General features: G+C 41.1%; 1 protein-coding gene across 1 annotated transcript in view; it reads left to right on the top strand.

The window, feature by feature from the left end:
* Positions 1 to 19,908, top strand: part of DNAH11 (dynein axonemal heavy chain 11) — a 313,899-nt gene that overhangs the window by 166,860 nt on the left and 127,131 nt on the right. Inside the window, 10 exon segments of the mRNA XM_019928507.3 lie at positions 2,562 to 2,735; positions 6,317 to 6,521; positions 9,205 to 9,370; positions 10,165 to 10,267; positions 11,913 to 12,152; positions 13,669 to 13,830; positions 14,101 to 14,294; positions 18,127 to 18,289; positions 19,212 to 19,335; positions 19,755 to 19,897. Of these exon segments, the coding sequence (XP_019784066.2) occupies positions 2,562 to 2,735; positions 6,317 to 6,521; positions 9,205 to 9,370; positions 10,165 to 10,267; positions 11,913 to 12,152; positions 13,669 to 13,830; positions 14,101 to 14,294; positions 18,127 to 18,289; positions 19,212 to 19,335; positions 19,755 to 19,897 (1,674 nt within the window).

The following is a 19,908-nucleotide window of genomic DNA, read 5'->3' as shown; positions in this document are numbered from 1 at the left end:
CTGTCTATATAGGGACAACTATTCTTCTTTTACAAAAAAGAAACTGAAACTTAGATAAGTTAGCCTGCTTGGGAACATGGCTAACTAATGTCTGAGGCAAGTTCAAGCTGCAGCAGACTGACTCAGGACCTGTGTTCTTAACCCAGGCTGTTGCAAACACCTTCCAAAATTGGCCCCCCATCAACCCTCCCTGAGCCTCCTATAAACAGCCGTTATCCTTTCTCACTTGGCTTCTGAAGTAAGCTCCTCACTGGTCTTTCCGCTTCTATACTTGCCCCATAATCCATTATTCACTCAGCAGCCAGAGTGATTTTTTTTAATGTAAATTGGATTATATGATACACTACTGAGTTTACAACACTTTAATTGCTTTTAAGATAAAACTTTAAAATTTAATACTCTTTACACAGCCTCTGGATCTGGCGCTGCCTCTCTCCCTACTTCTTCCTCTGCTGCTGCCTCCCCTCGCTCCCCTCCAGCTGCACCGGCCAGTTTCTGGAACACAGGTTGTTTCGTACCGTAAGATATTTGCACATGCTGACCTCTTCCTGCTTCCTGGAATGGTCTTCTCTCTAATATGTGCCTGTTCTCAGAGATGGCTTCCCTGAACATCCAGTTAAAACAGATTCACCCATTTCTCTCACAACGTCGCCTTTCAAGGCGCCTGTTTATATATTTGTCCTTTTATTGGCTTCACCTCTGCTTGCACCATGCTTCCTCATGGCTTCCCCTTTCTCTTTCCCATAAACTCTATGAGGGCAGAAACCCTGTTTGTTTTCTTCCCCACTATAGAACAAAATGCATTTCAGTGAGAGAATGAATGATTCAAAATTTGTCATCAAAACCACTTTGCTGATGTAGCGGTTAGGTGAAGCCAATTTTGATGTAAAGTAGAAGTCGTATGTATCCTGCCTACAGAGAATGGTGCCAGATAAGGAATACCTTCTGAATGAACTTGATTTCAGACCAACTTCTGTGGGGTGATAAAAAAAAATCTCATGACACCAATCTGAACGTAACTGAAATGAACCTAAACTCATTGACATATGAGTGGTGGTGGGTAGGAATATGAGCTCGGCTTGTTTGGAAAGTGATGGAATCAGCTCTCCCTGCTAAGGCTGATCACCCCTCTCAGCCCCGACCACATTCTCCTATCCTCCAGCCATCCTGTCTGTCTCTATTTGTGTGTGTGAGATAGTGTCTTACAAAAAGTGGGCCGTAGTCCACGGACATAAGGACACCAAAGTAAAAGCAAGTTTAAGAATTCTTCTGGAGAAAAATGGGACTTGAAGTCTTAGATAAGTGAGATTGCTGAATGCAATGGACCATGCACAGTGTTCTTAGAGTTCACCAAAACTCACTTTGCCAGCTCATCCTGGGGATGTAAGAGTCTAGGCCAGGTCATCCTGTAGATACAGAAGGGGTTGTTAGTTGCTAGTACGCAGTTGGAATTTCCCCTCCTGCATCTTCCAAACCCTAATCTAGCAGCAAAGGGCTTGTACCTGTCGTCGTATAAAAGCAGGCACCTTCGGGTTTCCCTGGTGGCGCAGTGGTTGAGAGTCCGCCTGCCGATGCAGGGGACACGGGTTCATGCCCCGGTCTGGGAAGATCCCACATGCCACGAAGCGGCTGGGCCCGTGAGCCATGGCCGCTGAGCCTGCGCGTCCGGAGCCTGTGCTCCGCAACGGCAGAGGCCACAACAGTGAGAGGCCCGCGTACCGAAAAAAACAACAACAACAAAAAAAAAAAAAGCACCTTCTAGCAAGGAGAACCTGTTTCCTACGCTGTCATCTTCTCTGGAAGATTCTCTTCTAGGGCAGGGATTTGTGGAGTTTTCAGCTAGACCACTGAGTTGTGCTGTGCTAGAAAACCAAGTCCAAGTTCTTTCCCTCATGGCAGAGCTTCTCAGATTTCCAATTTCAAAGACCAACAACATTTCAATAATGATTTGGAGGAATGAAATAAGGTTACCAACTGTCTGCTTTTCTAAATAAGGGCATTTATTTTTAAATGACCATTTATTATCACCATAGCTTTATAAAGGGAAGGATATTTTAACGCCAAAAGTTCCAGGAAGGCTATAAGCTCAAAGAACAGTATTTAAATCAATAATGTTACTAATTTTTTAAAGTATTCCTTTGTTCTTACTTTCCTCATTTTACCCTCAGTTCATGGAGATATTAGTAGAAATCAATACCACCATTTGCTAACCACTGTCTTATAGCATGGTGATTTGCATGATAGCCCATTATTGAATTGAACAACCTCGGGGTCACTGAAGGTTCATCTAAGCTTACCTTGTTCTTTAAGTTAATAATTACTCCCGAAAATTTGTACCTGATGGACATATGGCAATTATAGCTTTCTGCCTTGATGGTATTGTCATTCATTATAGCTTCCTTCTAGTTATTTATTTTTTCTTGGGTCAGTTACTCAATCCCATGTGTAATTATGAGCCTGTACAGTGCAAACACTGTGTGATCAGCCATATTTGCAGGGGCTTTCTGTGTGTTCAAAATTACTTTTAAGTCCGCAATAAGAATTTCTCTTGCTCTCCTTAGGTTTCTGGTTGTCAAGCTGCATTCAGTCAGTGGTGGCATAAAGAGATGAAAGGAGTGAAGTTTCCATCCCAGGGAACAATTTTTGATTATTATCTGGACCACAAAACTAAGAAATTCTTGCCTTGGGCTGATAAAATCCCCCAATTTACTATGGATCCAGAGGCACCTCTGCAGGTAGGTGTGGGGAACACAGTGCTCTTCAAGCCACATGTGCTGGTTTGAGCCTTGTTTGTTTGTTTTTGAGCAGTCAGTCTTTTTTTCCCTCCCTGATCAATAAATTACTGTTGGCATGGTCAGCATATAACGTATTTCCTTGGAGAGAAGAATCTCAAGTTATAGGAAGGACTAGTGGGATGGTTTCTATATTTCTACAACTTCTTTTTTAAATTTTATTTCAGTTTAATTCTGTGGTAACAGCTTTCTTTAGATTTTCCTAGAAATTGTGTGATTTTATACAAATCGGAAGCATGTTTCTATTAGTTTAGTGAGTCTTACTTCTGACCTTAGTGTGAATTTCTTAAACAGTGCTTTTCACATATAACTTCTTTCCTTTACTCCTCAAGCCATAAAATGAATGTTTGATCTTCTTACTCATATTTTCAAATTCACATGGCAGCTCACAGATCTCAGTGAATCTTTATCATCTTTTAACTGTTTATAACTTGTCCTACATTTTTATATATCAAGTTATTCTTTAACCATCTTCTGATTCTGCCTCAGTCTGTTTTGCTTTTCATTATATTTCTTTCTCAGCATCACGTCGTTTTGATTGATTTTGGAGCTTAGTATTTCAAGTAGTGCCGTATGAAATGCATACAGGTGATTTCTACACTAACCAGGAGGCACGTAGTGTGAAATAAAAGAAAATCCAGTGTGAGTTTCTTGGAGCTACAGTAACCAAGTACCACAAACTAGGTGGCTTCAACAACAGAAGTTTATTGTCTCACAGTTTTGGAGGCTAGAAGTTGAAAATAAAGGTGTTAGCAGGATTGGTTCCTTCTGAGGGCTGTAAGGGAAAATCTCTCCCAGCTTCAGGTGGTTCGCTGAAAATCTTGGTGTTCCTTGCAATGTGGCAACATCCCTCAAATCTTCACATGATGGCATTTTCCCCGTGTGTCTTCTTGGTATTTACATTTCCGTTTTACCAGTCATTTTGAATTAGGGGCCTACTCTGCTTGTATTAGTGTGCTCGGGATACCCTGACAAACTACCAGAGACTGAGTGGCTTAAACATCAGAAATTAATTTTTCTCATAGTCTTAGAAGCTAGAAGTCCAAGTTTGAAGTGTTAGTAGATTTGGTTTCTCCTGAGGCCTCTGTCCTTGGCTTGTAGATGGCCATCTCTTGCTGTGTCCTCACATGGTCCTTCCTCTGTATACACACATCCCTGGACACTGTCTTGAAGTGTGTCCAAATTTCTTCTTCCTACAAGAATATCGGTCAGATTGGATTAAGTCCCACTCTCTCAGCCTCATTTATACTTATCACCTCTTTAAAGGCCTTATCTCCAAATACAGTCATATTCTGTGACACTGGGGTCAGGGCTCCAACATATGAATTTTTGGGAGGACACATTTCGCCCTATAACCACTTAACCAGGAGGAAACTTATCATTTTACAAACCAGAAATTCAGAGGTAGGAAGGCCTTATGACTTGGTGATATCACCAAGGATTCAGATCTTCTCGCCTTGACACTGGCCTCACTTGAAGACTGGTATCCCTCCTGATCTCAAGATGACTCTAGTGGTCCCAGAAGTTTGAAGGAAACAAGTTAGGGGGAAAGAAGACTTTCTCATATTTTTTATTAAGACTGAAGAAACTTTTTGCAGAAGCCCCAGAGCAGACTGCCCCCTGTATCCAATTCACCAGGGGTCACATGCCACCTCTAACCCAGTCTCAGGCCAGGGTAATGAGGTTAAGCTTTGACAATCATCACACCATTGCAGGAGTCAGGTTGTGTGGAGGAGGGGCAGAGACTTGAACGAAGTGGGGCTCTGGCAGGAGGGAAGAAGTGGACAGATGGATTCTGGGAGGCAACCAGCAAGGTCTGCTCCATCTGCTTTATAGATTTTGACATCTCTGTTTCCGCTCAGCCTGTCTAGACTTCAGCTACCTACCAGTATTATCTAGGTGGTTGAAAGCTGAGGATTTGTACTTAACCAAAAGAAACACACACACACGTACGTACACACACACACACACACACACACACACACACACACACACACATGACCAAAAAAGTGGTATCACAAGGTTGATGCACCTTATCAGTGATGCATTTTATTCAACAGAGAACCTATCAGGACTTCGTAGTCTTACTGTATACACAACTGCACCAAATGTGGCTATTTGATTAAAAACCTCTTAACATGTTAGAGGAGAACCATACTGAGCCAATAATAGTAGCAAATACTAATATGACATTATAATATGTCAGGACCTTTTCTAAGTGCCTTATTTCCATAGATTAACTAATTTAATCCTTACGAAAATTTTCTAAGGCAGGAACTGTTACTAGCCTTTTTACATATGGAGAAATAGAGGTACCAAGACATCAGGTAATGTGTATACAGTCCGTGATCAGCAGAGCATTCTTTGTGGTAGGTAAGACAGGGCGTGGGCTCCCGACAGATTTGAGTTTGAATCTAAGTACTACCACCTATGAGTTTGGCCAAGTTATGAATGTTCTCTAAGCTTTAACTTCATCATCTCTGAAATGGAAATGATAACAAAACTCTCCTCATAGGTTTGTTATGAGTGTCATATGATGTAATGCGTGCAAAGGGCTCAGCATAGAACCTGTCACATACTCAGCTCTCAGTAGGTGTTAATTATGGGTATTAATGTGTGGACCTTATTACAGAGTTTATGTGTTTTTCTTATGAGCAATATAAATCCTGCAAGTAGTTTTTTTAATCCCCTTTTTAATTTGGCCACCAAGAAATGTAAGACATATTCAATTCTCTTTAATCACCACGCAGGCTTCTCTTTCCTGCGTGTCTGTGTCTGCTTCCCCTTTTCCTCATCTTATATATTAGTCTCTGTTCCCTGAGTCTGGCTTTTACTTGTATTCTTCGTTTTATTGTATTCTTGTAAGCCACCTCTAACTTTTTGTGAAACGATGTAGCATCTAAATAAATAGCCAATTTTCAAAACAGAAACATGTTATGAGAATTTTTAACAAAACAATGCACGGTAAGTTTCCACAGTGCCTTGGATTTGTGAATATTTCACTTAATGCCTGTTTCCTCCAAGCTGGTCTCTCCTCGCACTGAACTCCTTTAGCGTGGATTGTGCCTAATCATTTTGAACATTAATCATTAATCTTACTGGGCCCAGGAATTGCTACCAATTTTTGGTTGTTTGTGGCTTGGCTTTTCACATGCTTTATCATCTCCTCAAGAGTGGTGGACAGTTTCTTAAGCATTTACTGCATTCCCTTGTATGTGTAACACAAGGTTAGGCAGAGTGTAGGTATTCCGTGATAGGGAGCCTTCGGTGCTAGCTCTTAACTGGAAAACATAAATCAGTTGCTTCTGCTGTGGCACTTTGATGGCACTACCCAGCTGCTCTTCTCAAGCTGTGATGTCTGAACTGATCATTCAAAACAAGAAATTAAGTGGAATCTCTCCTACTGGCTGTTTAGAACTAAGAATTCATTTGGTCTCAATTCTAAAATGACTGGGTTGGTTCAGATACAAAATTTTGGAATGCCTCTCTCTCTGATCTTTCTCTCATTCTATTTTTCTCTCCAGAGAGTTCTGGTTCACACATCAGAGACAACTCGTCTTCAATATTTCATAGAGTTGTTGCTTGAGAAAGGACAGCCGCTGATGCTGGTAGGAAACGCTGGAGTGGGAAAAACAGTCTTTGTAGGTGACATACTAGCAGGTCTCTCCGAGGCTTATACAGTGTCCCATGTGCCTTTCAACTACTACACAACATCGGCAGCTCTGCAGAGTAAGTGTTCCTCCTGTTCATACTTGAGAAACAAGAGATCAGAAACTGTCAAGGGCAGAACATGCAGCCCAAAGAAATGATTACTTTTGCTAGGCTTTAGACATTTTGCTTAGGATGCATTTTTACTTGTCACCATTCTGGCTAAATATACTTTGTCTGAATATTGTGATTTTTGGCTTTCCATATCACTCCTGGCTTTTTGTGGGTTACTACTGTATAGAACAGCAAGAATTTACGTCAACAGTGTTCATTGCTTTGCCTCTAAACCGTTTGGTTAGCTTTAATCAATTTCACGGAGCCCTAGCAACAGAAGAATATACTCCAGGAAGAGTGCACTGGTTACCTTTTCAAGTAAGGGACTGATTTAGGGGGAAGTTCATTCAAACTGTATTGATGAAATGATAGGCCCCAGGTTGTTAGTTAAATTTTAGAAGAGCTATGAGAATAATTTTTAACTGTTGAATACATGTGTCAGCGTAATCAAAGGAACCACATAGATTTGGGGCATTCTGAGTTTGGAAGGGCACATGAAGTAGATGTGTAGAAGTAGAGAAGCACTGATATCGATACAAAGAGCTGATAGTGGTAACTCTGTCACTCTGGCCAGCACAGCAATGGGGCTGTGCTGAATGGGGGCAGCAGAACTCCCTTCTGTCCGCTACTGTAGGAAACCTGTTGCCCTGAACGTGTTTTCTTGTTGTGTGTGTTGTTGCTGTTTTCTCAGCTCTATCAGTAAAGATTAATAACATATTTTCTTATCACAGACATCAACTCAGCCAAGAACGATTTTTCTGTAATCTCTTTCTTAATCAAGTTTGTCTTCTTCATCATTGTGACTGGAACAGTTAAAAAGCTGACTCAGAAGTTTTTCATTCATTTCTTTAGCAAATATGTATGATTTATCTACTTTCTCTCCAGACACTGTGTACAATACATGTTTTTCATTTGCAGACACAGAAGAAGGGATCACTTTATCGCTTGTAAATGGAAGACTAGGGCTGCAATTCAGTAGTTGAACAAAGTTCAGCTTGCTAATTCTTGGAAGGGATACAGGCATGAATAGATTTAGACATTGCCTATTAGCATGAGGAATAGAAAGAGGTAGTGTACTCTAAAGAAAGGGTTTCAGACCTTTGAGATGGGGTGGTATGCAGGCAAAAAGGGGACTTAGGATAGAAGAATCAGCTTAAGCAAAGACATGAAAGAGAGGAAATTGTGGGACATATTCAATTAATTGAATCTCTAAGTTGACTGAAGCATAGTGGTCAGGCAGAAGATAGGGCAAAGGCTGGAGTGGCGGGTTGGAGTTCTATTATAGATGGAGTGACCAATTGTCTACTTTGCCAAAGGCTGGGAAGATATGGAACTTGTAGTGCTAAAACTGGGATCATCCCAGGCAACCTGGGATGGTTGGTCACTGTGACTGTGGAGAGAGCTGAGATGCAAGTGGAAGAGAACATATTTCATATGGTAGGAAATGGTGAGCCATTGTTGGGGAGCAAGGAACTGACAAGATGCAGGCTCTGCTTTGGGAGGAGAAGTCTGTGGTGGGGAGACCAGTCCCCTTGAGCAGTGTGCTAGCCAAATGAAATGGTGCCCTGGACTAGAGTTGTAGCGGGAAAGGCGAAAAGGAAGAGACATGTACAGGCTGTGGTTGGGCCAATCAGGGACCAGGAGGGAAAGACTAAATTCAGGCTTTGCTTCTGGCTGACTGGGAGATGTTAATTCTATAAACAGGAGAAGTCTAAAAAGAAGAGATGGGTTGTGAGTGGGGAAGAGGCTTGTTAAATTGAGTTTGGGAACAGGCGTATTTGGTGTTGGCCAAACGTCCAGGTGCCAATGGCTAATAGGAACTGTTGTCCAGCAAGCATTTGGAAATGCACATATGCTGCTTGGAAGAGGGGTTTGTTAATTTATTCATTGTATATTTCTTCATTCATTCCTTTGTTCTTTTAACAGTTACTTATTTGTTGTGGTTGTCATCAGGAATACAGATGAGCATGATATAGTTCCTCGTCCTCAAGCTATTTATAGTCCATTTAGAGAGTCGGCAAGTAATTAGATGCTACATCTCAGATCCACACCGTTCAAGATTTTCTATACTCATGGGTTTCTCTTAAACATACCGACACAAAGTCAGATACGCATGTGAAGAAATGTAATTTGATGTATACACAGGATAATGTCTACATACAGTATCTTCTTGTACTTCTGCACCCTGTGGCCCAAGAAGAGAGGTGTGAGAGATTCTTGAGCTGTCCCTAGGCTCTATTTTGATAAAGAAAGACTGATCCACCAGGTTCTGGGTGGACCAGCAGTGGTTCGTGTTTTACAGTAGGTACAGGGAAGGAAGGGGCAAAGGTCAGCAATGGTGTGGTCTCAGATGTGATGGCCAGTGTGACATCACGCTGCAGATACTGACTCTCTAGGAAAGGAGAGTCAAGGTGAGCTCGAGGAGAGTGTGACATAGAAGGTGGTGAACAGAGACATGTTTCTGGGATTAACCTGCAGAGAAATGGTACTTGAAGCCACAGAGTGGGTGAAATGGGGAGAGGATGAGGAAAAACGAGAAAAAAGGACTAAGGTTCTATTTTATATTCATATATAAATATGTTTATATTTTATTATATATAAACAGAAGGTTACACTTTATTTGGTGGACAGAATTATACATTGGTTTCAGATTTACTTGAGAAACCTCTAGAGAAAAAAGCTGGTCGTAACTATGGTCCAGGAGGAAATAAAAAATTGGTTTATTTTATCGACGACATGAATATGCCTGCAGTGGACTTATATGGCACTGTTCAGCCCCACACTCTGATTCGACAGCATATTGATTATGGTCACTGGTAAGCGATTGTCTGTATTGTATTTTCTACCAAAATCTACTTATTATGACTATGGATAAACATTTAAAAATGGAATTAGCGGGGTGGGATAGGGAGGGTGGGAGGGAGACACAAGAGAAGAGGGAGGAGATATGGGGATATATGTATATGTATAGCTGATTCACTTTGCTATACAGCAGCAACTAACACACCATTGTAAAACAATTATACTCCAATAAAGATGTTTTAAAAAAATGGAATTACCCCCGTTTCTTCCTCTTCTGAGGAGCGTTTTCTATGATACGTTTTGGGTTTCACTTTGCATCCCCTGTTGCTCATCTTAAATGGAATAGGTTTGCTTTGAATCTTTGGAGGAAGTGGATTGAAAAGTATCTTAGAGACGTAAACTGTCTAGTTTAAGCGTTAAGCTCCTTAATGCATTAACTCACACTCAATTACTTAGGGGAAGCTTGACATTTTCTGTGGGATGTAACTATCTGGTAATATCTGGGCATTGCAGTCTGCAGTCCCCCAGTCTTGCTGTGGGTGTTTCTAACCAAACTCACATGAGAATCTCTAAGCAGTAATAGTACCTATTGATTCGGCTCCATATGTTGATTCTGGCATCAAAGGAGCCATGTAGTCTTCAGTTTTCTGAACTTTAGTTTTTATGTCTCTCAGGTAGGCTAACAAGCTCAACGTCACAGAGCGATTGTAAAGATCGAAAGAAACAATTTGTGAAGTCCTTTATGGATTGGTGGGTTTTGTTGTCATTTTGAGCTTTGGGACTTAAGGTTCTGTTTTCTGTCTTGCAGGTATGATAGACAGAAAGTGATGCTTAAAGAAATCCACAGCTGTCAGTATGTTGCCTGCATGAATCCGATGGTGGGCAGTTTCACTGTCAATCCTAGACTACAGGTAGGGTGTTGAATACTGCTCTCCTCCAAAGAGCCCCTGAATATCATACTCACATGTTGTAGATCTTGATTCTTAGTGCTTTGGGGTAAAGATTAGGATGAATGGTTCTACTGGACATTTGGTGAAGCATGGAAACTTATTTTAATTAATAGACTTTTTAGGGCAGTTTCAGGTTTACAGAAAAATGAGCTGAAAGTACGGAGAGTTCCGGTATACTCGCCGTGACCCATTTAAAAACACCTTGCATTAGTGTGCTGCATCTGTTACATCTGATGAGCCAATATTGATAAGTTATTATTAACTGAAGTCTAAAGTTTACATTAGGGTTCATTTTTTGTGTTACACATTCTGTGGGTTTTGGCAAATGTATAATTACAGGTATCTGTCATTAAAGTATCACATAGAGTAGTTTCACTGTCCTAAAAATCTCCTGTACTCCCTCCACCTGTTCAGCCCTCTCCCCCACAACTCCCTCACCGCCGAATCCCTGGCAACCATTGATCCTTTTCCTGTCTCTATGGTGTTGCCTTTTCCAGAGGGTCGTATAGTTAGAATCATATAGTATGTAGCCTCTTCAGACTGGCTTCTTTCTTTCTTTTTTAAATTTAACATCTTTATTGGAGTATAATTGATTTACAATGGTGTGTTAGTTTCTGCTGTATAACAAAGTGAATCAGCCATACGTATACATATATCCCCATATCTCTTCCCTCTTGCATCTGCCTCCACCCCTCTAGGTGGTCACAAAGCACCGAGCTGATCTCCCTGCGCTATGTGGCTGCTTCCCACTGGCTATGTGTTTTACATCCGGTAGTGCATATACGTCAGTGCTACTCTCACTTCGTCCCAGCTTACCCTTACCCCTCCCCGTGTCCTCAAGTCCATTCTCTACGCCTGTCAGACTGGCTTCTTTTACTTAGCCTAAATATGCATTTAAGGTTCCTCCATGTCTTTTCATGTCTCGATAGCTCATTTCTTTTTATCACTGAATAATACTCATTGTCTGGATGTACCATAGTTTGTTTATCCATTTACTTATTTAAGGTTGCCTTGGTTGTTTCCACATTTTGGCAATTCTGAGGAAAGCTACAGTAAATATTTACGTTCAGGTTTTCTGAGTGCATGTAAGCTTTTAAATAATCATCACCACCACCACCGTACGTACAACAACAGCATACAACAGTCAGTGTTGTTTACTAGTTTATGAGCGGTCCCTTGAAGCTCAGCTGGGTGACTCTGCTGATCTTGGCTGGACTTGTTCACATGTTGGGGAGTTAACTGTCAGCTACTCAGGGTGGCTTTGGCTAGAATGATTGTGATTGGGACAACGTGGCTCTGTGTCACGTGTCTCTCATCCTTTGGCAGGCATGTAGAATTCATTGCAGAGGTAGAGCCTTAAGACAGCAAGTGGAAACACAAGCGTCTGACAGTGACTGGTACCCTGTTACTTCTACCTCCTTCTGTTGCCTTGAACAAGTCTTATGGGAAGTCTGAGAGAGTGGAAGGCACTACCAAGTTACATGGCAATGGGCATGGATAGAGGAAGAGTTGAAAAAATAAGGTTCCCCCCCCCCTTTTTTTGTAATCTACTGGTCCCATTACATTTTGTATTTTATGCAACTCTTATATTTGTTTTTCTTTTCAGAGACATTTCACAGTGTTTGCATTCAACTTTCCATCCATGGATGCACTAAACACCATCTACAGCCAAATCCTGAATTTCCATTTCCAGCAGCAAGCATTTGGTCCGTCAGTTCTCAGGAGTGGCCCCACTTTGATACAGGCAGCAATCGCATTCCATCAGACCATGACACACAACTTTTTACCCACAGCCATTAAATTCCACTACCTCTTTAATCTGAGAGACCTGTCAAACGTCTTCCAGGTACCTCAGTGGCTCTGTGTTATGTGTCTTGAGTAGAACACTGATTATAGCAATATTAATGGCGTTCATTCATAGAACTTAGTCGAAAACTATGCTACGTACTTGAGCATGTATTCTTTCATTTTCCACCATAAACTTCTCTATGAAGTTAGTATGGCAGGTTTATTAGTCCCATTTTGTCAGTGAGAGTAGTGAGTCCTCTTAGGTTGCTAGAGACTTAGCAACAGAAGCTAAGGTGGAAATCTTAGTTCCCTATTTCATTTATTCCATATAAATATTTGAGTGTTTCTGTGCAAGTAAGAGGGATAATTTTTCATTTTTTAATATGTATGTGATACAGTTTTAAAACATGCATCAAGAGAAATTATAATTTCTTAAATTCCTAGATTATTTTGGTTTGGCATTGACACTAAACTTGCTTATCTGGTAAAAGGGCAGTATGTATGTATATGATTTAGAAAGGAAGTTCCAAAGAAGGAATTCAAAACTTTTGAATTCTGAAAATATCCAACTTATGTGGCCTACTTGGTAGAGTAAAAGCAGTTGAAGAGTTATTTATGGCTCAAAGTTCTTTTGTGACAGAAGTAGTAAACTGATTGAATATGAAAACTTCATGAGACTTCTTTATATTTGGTGATTTTTGTTTCTTTATACTTTTATAGCCCTCCTTTCTAAATCACTCCACAACTGCTTTAAAACTCACACCGCATTAGGCAAAAGTTTCCGCAGAACGTGGACCATTCCTTTTCATCTCGATATTTCTAGCACCCGCCTGAAAGACTGTGCTCAATAAAGTGGTGTTTAAAAGCAGATTTTTGATCTTAGGAGGGAAAGGAGACCATGGGGTGAGAGGCCTGTCTTCTCACAGTTCATATCCAGTCTTTCAGCTACACCTGATATCAACCAGTTCTTTAGCCTTTGCAGCTAAATCTCTATGACTCCCTTGGTGTTGTCCCATAAGCCCAGAGCACAGTGACTCTCTCCAGGAGGACTGGGTCTATATGAATCCAAGATATGAAGGACAGTGTTGAGGAAAGGGGGGAATAAAAATGCTTTGACTACCCATGAAGGGTGAATTCAGGCAGTGGACTTTGGGTCTCATATGTTTCATCTGTGAAATGAACGGGTTAGATTAAATGATATCACAGGATTTTAGAGTAAAAATTATTATCATCCTGTGACTTTCATGTTTGCTGTTTATACTCTGGTTTTGGAAACTTAATTCACTGAAGGCAGCAGGTACAAGTTCTAAAATCTGGTATTTAGTTCCTAGGCTGACTCTTGAAGTAGTGTTAGCTGCATTCCTAAAAATGGGTATAAATGACAGTTAATTTTTTAAATGTTGCTTATCAGAGAGTACAACTACTAATATGTATCTAATACTCTTTATAACACTTCTTGTAACTCAGTGTATTGCTAAATTCAGTACACAGTTAAAGAAAACGTTAAAAGGAAATATTATCTTGGAATGCCACCACCTTCTGAAGTTTTAATATTTATCACTCTTGCCTTGTAGGGGATTTTATTTGCTTCTCCTGAGTGCTTAAAGGGTCCAAATGATTTAATACGCCTGTGGCTTCATGAATCTTCTCGTGTTTATGGAGACAAACTGATAGACACAAAGGATCGTAATTTGTTTCATAAAAACATGCTGGAAACTGCTAGTAAATATTTTGAAGTAAGTAAATGAATGCCAGAGGTCACTGTTTGCTCTGGCACAAATTGGCATTGGGGCAGAAATGGGATAAGGATGTGAATGAATTGTGCGTACGCTTACCTGGCTGAAACAGCTGTGACCCCAGGGTGCAGTTGGCCTGTACTGGGGAGCAGCATACCCACCTACTCATGGTTTGATTTGCAAGCTTTTCCCTGCATAGGCCACTCTGCCTCCAGATGAATCATTTCTGGAGACTGACACGACCGTGTCTTTCTCTTCCTCCTCCTGCAGGGTGTAGACAGCTCCGTGCTGCTTCAACAGCCCCTCATCTACTGCCATTTTGCTAATGGCAGCAAAGACCCGTGTTACCTGCCGATGAGAGACTGGGAGGTGCTGAGGACATTTCTGACCGAAGCCTTAGATAACTACAACGAACTCAATGCCGCCATGCACCTTGTTTTATTTGAAGACGCCATGCAACATGTGTGAGTTGACTGGCTGTGATGCTTTTCCACAAAGTAAAAATGGCTGGGTGTCCACAATTGTTGTTGTTGTTCAGTGTGATCTGTTGAATACTTGGAACTATCAGTTCTTACTTCTTGTTTGCCATACAGTATAAAACTAAGTGTCTCCATGAAACTTAAATAATGTTAAAAACCAATGTTACCTCAAAAAAAAAAGAAAAAAGAAAACTTGATTGACAACACAAGAAGAAAAAACAAAGGTAAGCCACAACCCTCTTAAATGACATAAATATGTCACATCCCAGTAAATGCACCACTTACCATGTCATAAGCCAGAGGCAACTTGTAGAAGACCTCAAGAATGTACATATGTAGGAAGGAAATTGACTTTTACACTAAAGAAAAGTAATTGATAATCTGAGTTAGATGAGAAAATTATCTTCTGCAAAAAGTCATTCAAATCTTCTTAGTTTATATAACTATGACTGTATGGGCCTGATTCAGAGAAGGTCACTAAGAGCTTTTATTGCTTACCTTCAGCAAATACAAGAATATCAAACGTAATTCTTTGTATAATAGTAGATGAGTTTTATATAAATGAATAAATAAATAATAGGTTTAGGTGTCATGGATCCTTTAAAAAATATTAAGTGTCTATAAATTATGTCACAATCTTAATAAGGTCTTACAAGGTACACTACTTTTTGAAGTGCTGTCAGAGCCATAATTTCATTTCCTTTTACTGTACCTCTGTTAGGTAAGAATATTAAGAAAGAGGAAGGTAAGTGACTTGTTCAAAGTCTTAAAGTTCGTAAGTGGCAGAGGCAGGATGGACTCAAACTGATTTTCTTTGGTTAAGAATGTTGATTGAGTGCCTACTTAGTGCTGAAGAGGAACATTGCCAGCCTATTCAGTACTTATGTGCATATTAGAAAAAAAGAGGGAGGGCCATGTTTTCTGGGTAGAAAATTAGAAAAAGGCCCCTCTCCTGGTGTAGAGCATGGCTGACAAGGCTCTTACCTCCTAGCCTGGGCATCCTGTGCAGTGCACAGATTATGCGACTGTCTGTGGCACCCCTGCTGTCAGACATTGCCTGAGGTACTGGGGAGACAGCAGCAAAGACAGTCTAGTTCTTTCTCTAATCGAGCTTATGTTTTAGTGATGCGATGCATTTATACGGATATGAACAAATAAGCAAGTGAGAAAAATGGCAGAAAGTGGTATGTCCTGCTGAGGAATAAAATTGATTGACTCTGAGAAATAAACATGTGGATTCCCAAAGAGGGACTGGCTATCTATGTGAGGAGGTGACATTTAAGGTGAGATCAAAATGATACGCAGGAGCTAGGCATGGAAAGATCTGGAGGAAGGACATTCTAGGTATGGGCAGATGTCATGTGGCCTCAAGACTGAACGTTCAAAAGCAGAAAGAGGGTCATTGTGGCAGCATCCTGGCGAAGTGGGGAGAGCAGTATATGACAAGATGGGGAGGTGGGCACAGGCCTCACGTGTACAGTGTGTTTCCTTTTAACCAGAGGAGGCGGGGTTTATTTCATTCTAACTGCAGTGAGAAGCTTTGGGTCAGATTTTCGCACGGGAATGACAGGATTTGTTGAAAAGTCTAAACAGCTTGCCGTTGCTGCTGCCATGTGGGAAGTCGATTGCATCTTTCCTTCCAATCCTGTTCTCCTAGTCACCATTATTTCTCAGTGGCTGTCCTGGTCTCCTAGAGCTGCTCTAACAAAACACTACAAACTGGGAAGTTTAGAAAAACAGATATTTATTGTCTCAACAGTTCTGGAGGCAAGAAATCTGAAGGGCTGGAAGGGCTGTGCTCCTTCTGAAGGTGCTGGGGAGGATCTGTTCTAGAATTCTTTCCTTGCTTCTGGTAGTTCCCTGGCTTGTGACAGCCTAACTCCAATCTTCACATGGCAGTTTCCCTTTGTGTGTGTTTGTATCCAAATTTCTCCTTTTTATAAGGACACCAGTCGTACTGGATAAGGTGCTCACCCTACTCCCCTATGACCTCATCCTAACTAGTTTCTTCTTCAATCACCCTATTTCCAAATAAGCTTATATCCTTAGATACTGGAGGTTAGGACTTCAATATATGAGTCTGGGGGGAAGCCATTCAGTGAACAACACTGGCTTTTCAAACAAGTGATATTTGGGCAAAGATTAAAATAATGAAATAAATCAAGAAAGAAGGAAGTATGTGAGGAAGGCGACTCAAACAGACCCAAAAAACGTGGAGAATTCAATTTTCAGAAGAAAATTTGAGCAGATTAAATGTTGAGCCCAAGTGCCTAAGAAAAACTTGGGAGGTCTCCCCATCATCAGTTATTATAAGCATGTGAGGTGTTGATTGTTTTATCGATCCCTTTGCAGTTGCAATCCTCTGATTACGCAGACAGGAAGCTTCAGTTAGAATCTCTGACCGTGGTGATAAGTGGGTTATTAGTTGCTGGTTGGGTTAGTATACAGTGACCGTCTGTCGTGGCTCTGGTGGAGGAGATGTCCCATTGGCGCTGAAGAGTCTTCCCCTCTAATCCTTCAACACAGAGTTCTCGGTGACCTAAAGGGAAAGCCATTACTTTGATCAGGGATTATGAGCTAGAAGCTGATTTACTCAGTGTCAGAGATGATTTCAGAGAGTGTCCTCCTCGAATGTTGTAGAAAGGGACTTTTGCCACTGAGAGACTCTGGTGAGGTGCAGACCTCAAAGCACACATTAAAATGAAATGACAACCCTGCTTTGTAACTTGGGGTGTCACTCGTGTTAGAGTAGCCTCAGAGCTTTGCCAAGGTGGTCTTGTTGTGTGGTCCTGTCAAATAAAATGTAATGCGATGGCTGAGCTTGGAAAGATAACCTGTCTTTTCAGCTATTGAAGGTTTTCAGGAAATGCTCACATGTGTTGGTCCTTGTATAAGTGACCCCAACTTCATTTTTTCAAAAAGCACTCTTTAAAAAAAAAAAAATCTATGTGGAGCATTCAGGGCGTGAAGTTTAAATTCATTCAGGAAAGCAGCTGAGAGCAAATACAACAGTGTGGTTTTTTGTTTGGTTTTTTTTTTCTTCTGCATTTGGGTTTCAATATGCTTATATTTTGTTTTGTTATTTTTCTTAATATTTATGACATAATTATGGCAAATTTCTTCAACCAAACGCATATTTTGATCATGTTAAAGCCAACTTATTCCTAACTGTAAGATATAGCAATAGTATCAAAAGTTTAAGCATTGAGAATCTCTTCAGTAATACAGAACAAGGGATTAGTTGACCTCGCCAGAAATGTAACTCTGGGATTCTAACAGTTTCAGTAAATGTTTTAGACAGCTCGAGGCACAGGGAAAGCTTTAGTGCAAAGGACGTTAAGAATCATACAAAAAGGCAGGTGTTTAAAATGCATGAAGCCAGTCACACGTGAGGTGTGTGTTGGTTTGAACAAATCCATTCTTTCCACAGTAATTCTATAGCAAAGGTTTCTGGCCCAAAAATATCCCCCCTTTGATGTCCTTGTACGTGGATGCTGATGTGAGGTTAGGATCTTTCTTGCTTATCAGGAAAATGTGACACTTTGATGAAAGGCCACGTCTTCATTTTCTGTCCTTTTCTGGTGGAGAGTAATACAGCAGTGAGAGTCCAGACGTCATTAACCAGGATGGTTTGTTAGGCAAGCGATGCGGGGGCAGACTCGGGCGGCATCTTTGTTTAATGGGAAGACAGAGGAACAGGGACGGAAAGTCTGACATGAAAATCGGAATTTAGTATCTAAATATGTGAAAAACGAAACAGACATGGCCCCGGGGCTCGTTGGATATCATCTGCAGGGGGTGTGCTTCCTCTCCCCAGGTGTCGCATCAGCCGGATCCTGCGGGCTCCTCGGGGTTACGCGCTCTTGATTGGAGTGGGGGGCAGTGGCAAGCAGAGCCTGTCCCGCCTGGCGGCCCACGTTTGCAGCCTCGAGGTCTTCCAGATCACTCTGACCGAAGGCTTTGGAATCCAAGAACTTCGGGTAAGTACAGTGATGGGCATCCCCGCGCCCCTTCTGCCCTAGGATATAAGTGCTCCCGTCATCCATGGAGGCGGGGGAAGCTCTTTAGAGAATTTAGTTGGCGGTTTCTCCTTCATGGTCAGATTAGTAATAGCAAATTGCTACCAACATTTATAGGTATATAAGCCTATAAGCCTGTAGAACTGGCTCAGAAAATATTTTATTAAACACTTGCTTACAAAAACATGTTTTTTCTTTTGCATTGACCATACTTGATAATCAGCAGTATTCATGGCCCCATACGATGGAGTGAGGGGAAAAAAGATACTTTTCTTTTTACTTTTTTTTAACAAGCGCGAAGAGATTTCTTCCACTTTGAAGCAGATTATGAAAATAAAATATGATGGGAACACAGTCAAGAAGCTCTGACGTGTTTTTAAAATTTTGCTTTTGAGTTACAACAGTACTTACAAAATAGTACTTAGAGTTTGTGGCGAGTGCTATTTTAAAGCAAAAAAAACCAAACCACGTGCTTTCAATATTACTAAATAAAACTAACTACATAAGACACCAGCCAATGAAGTAGACAGCTGTTGAAATGAGACAAAAACTTCTTTTAACTGCGTTGCTTGACAGTGGCGTTACTGCATTCACTTTTACTGGAAGAGAAGGGAGTTGTTTCTCAGGAGCCTATTTGCGTCTTGGGCTCCATTAGGCCACAAACACGATACTCATCATTATATGCCAGAAATGGAGGTGACGTCATGCTGTTTGCCCCCGTAAGAAGATGGTCACTGTGAGGAAAGAATATGTAAACGGGGGAAAGGACAGCACACAGCCCTCCCATTGTAGCGCCTCAGTTCTCCCTAGCCCTCGCACACACACTCCCAACGTCACACCAGCATTTTAATACAGCGTGAATAATGGCCTCCTTTCCTTACAGGTAGATCTTGCCAATTTGTACGTCAGAACCGGAGCCAAGAACATGCCCACTGCGTTCCTGCTGACAGATGCACAGGTTCTAGATGAGAGCTTTCTCGTGCTGATTAATGACTTGCTGGCATCAGGTGATTAAATCAACACATTTCATGAAAGATCTTCCCCAAAGACAAATGATCTGTAGTTTCAGTGAACTTTAAATAGAGATAATTTGTCTTTGAGGTGTTTGCTGGGGCATTCTTTGAGGAGAAACCTATAAACCTAACTAATTTGAAGTATATTCTTTCTCAGTCTGCTTGCGGATGTGAGATGCCTTGGAGAGGCCTTCAGTGAAGTAAATGTTATTCCTACATGGGCGAGTTTAGTGGGTGGATTCGTCATAGCTTGTCCTCAGTGTGTTGTGTGTCTTGTAAATGCAAAAAGAAAAATTGCGTTTCTGTTTCAAACTCTTTAAAGGTGAACTTTGTATTATAAAGCATTTCAAGTCATGTATAAAATTTAAATTGTGGCAGTCTTTTAATAATTCTACTCATTCCTTTGGGGGCAGGGGAAGTCCCTGATCTGTTCAGTGATGAAGATGTAGACAAGATAATTTCTGGAATTCGTAGTGAAGTTCATGGTCTGGGCATGGTGGACTCCAGAGAAAATTGTTGGAAGTTCTTTTTGGCCCGGGTGCGACTACAGCTGAAAGTAAGAAACAT

Source organism: Tursiops truncatus, chromosome 9 (genome assembly GCF_011762595.2).
Source record: "Tursiops truncatus isolate mTurTru1 chromosome 9, mTurTru1.mat.Y, whole genome shotgun sequence".
Taxonomy (NCBI): Eukaryota; Metazoa; Chordata; class Mammalia; order Artiodactyla; family Delphinidae; genus Tursiops; species Tursiops truncatus.
The sequence above is the reverse complement of the archived record's forward strand: the minus strand, read 5'-3'. Positions and strand labels throughout refer to the sequence as shown.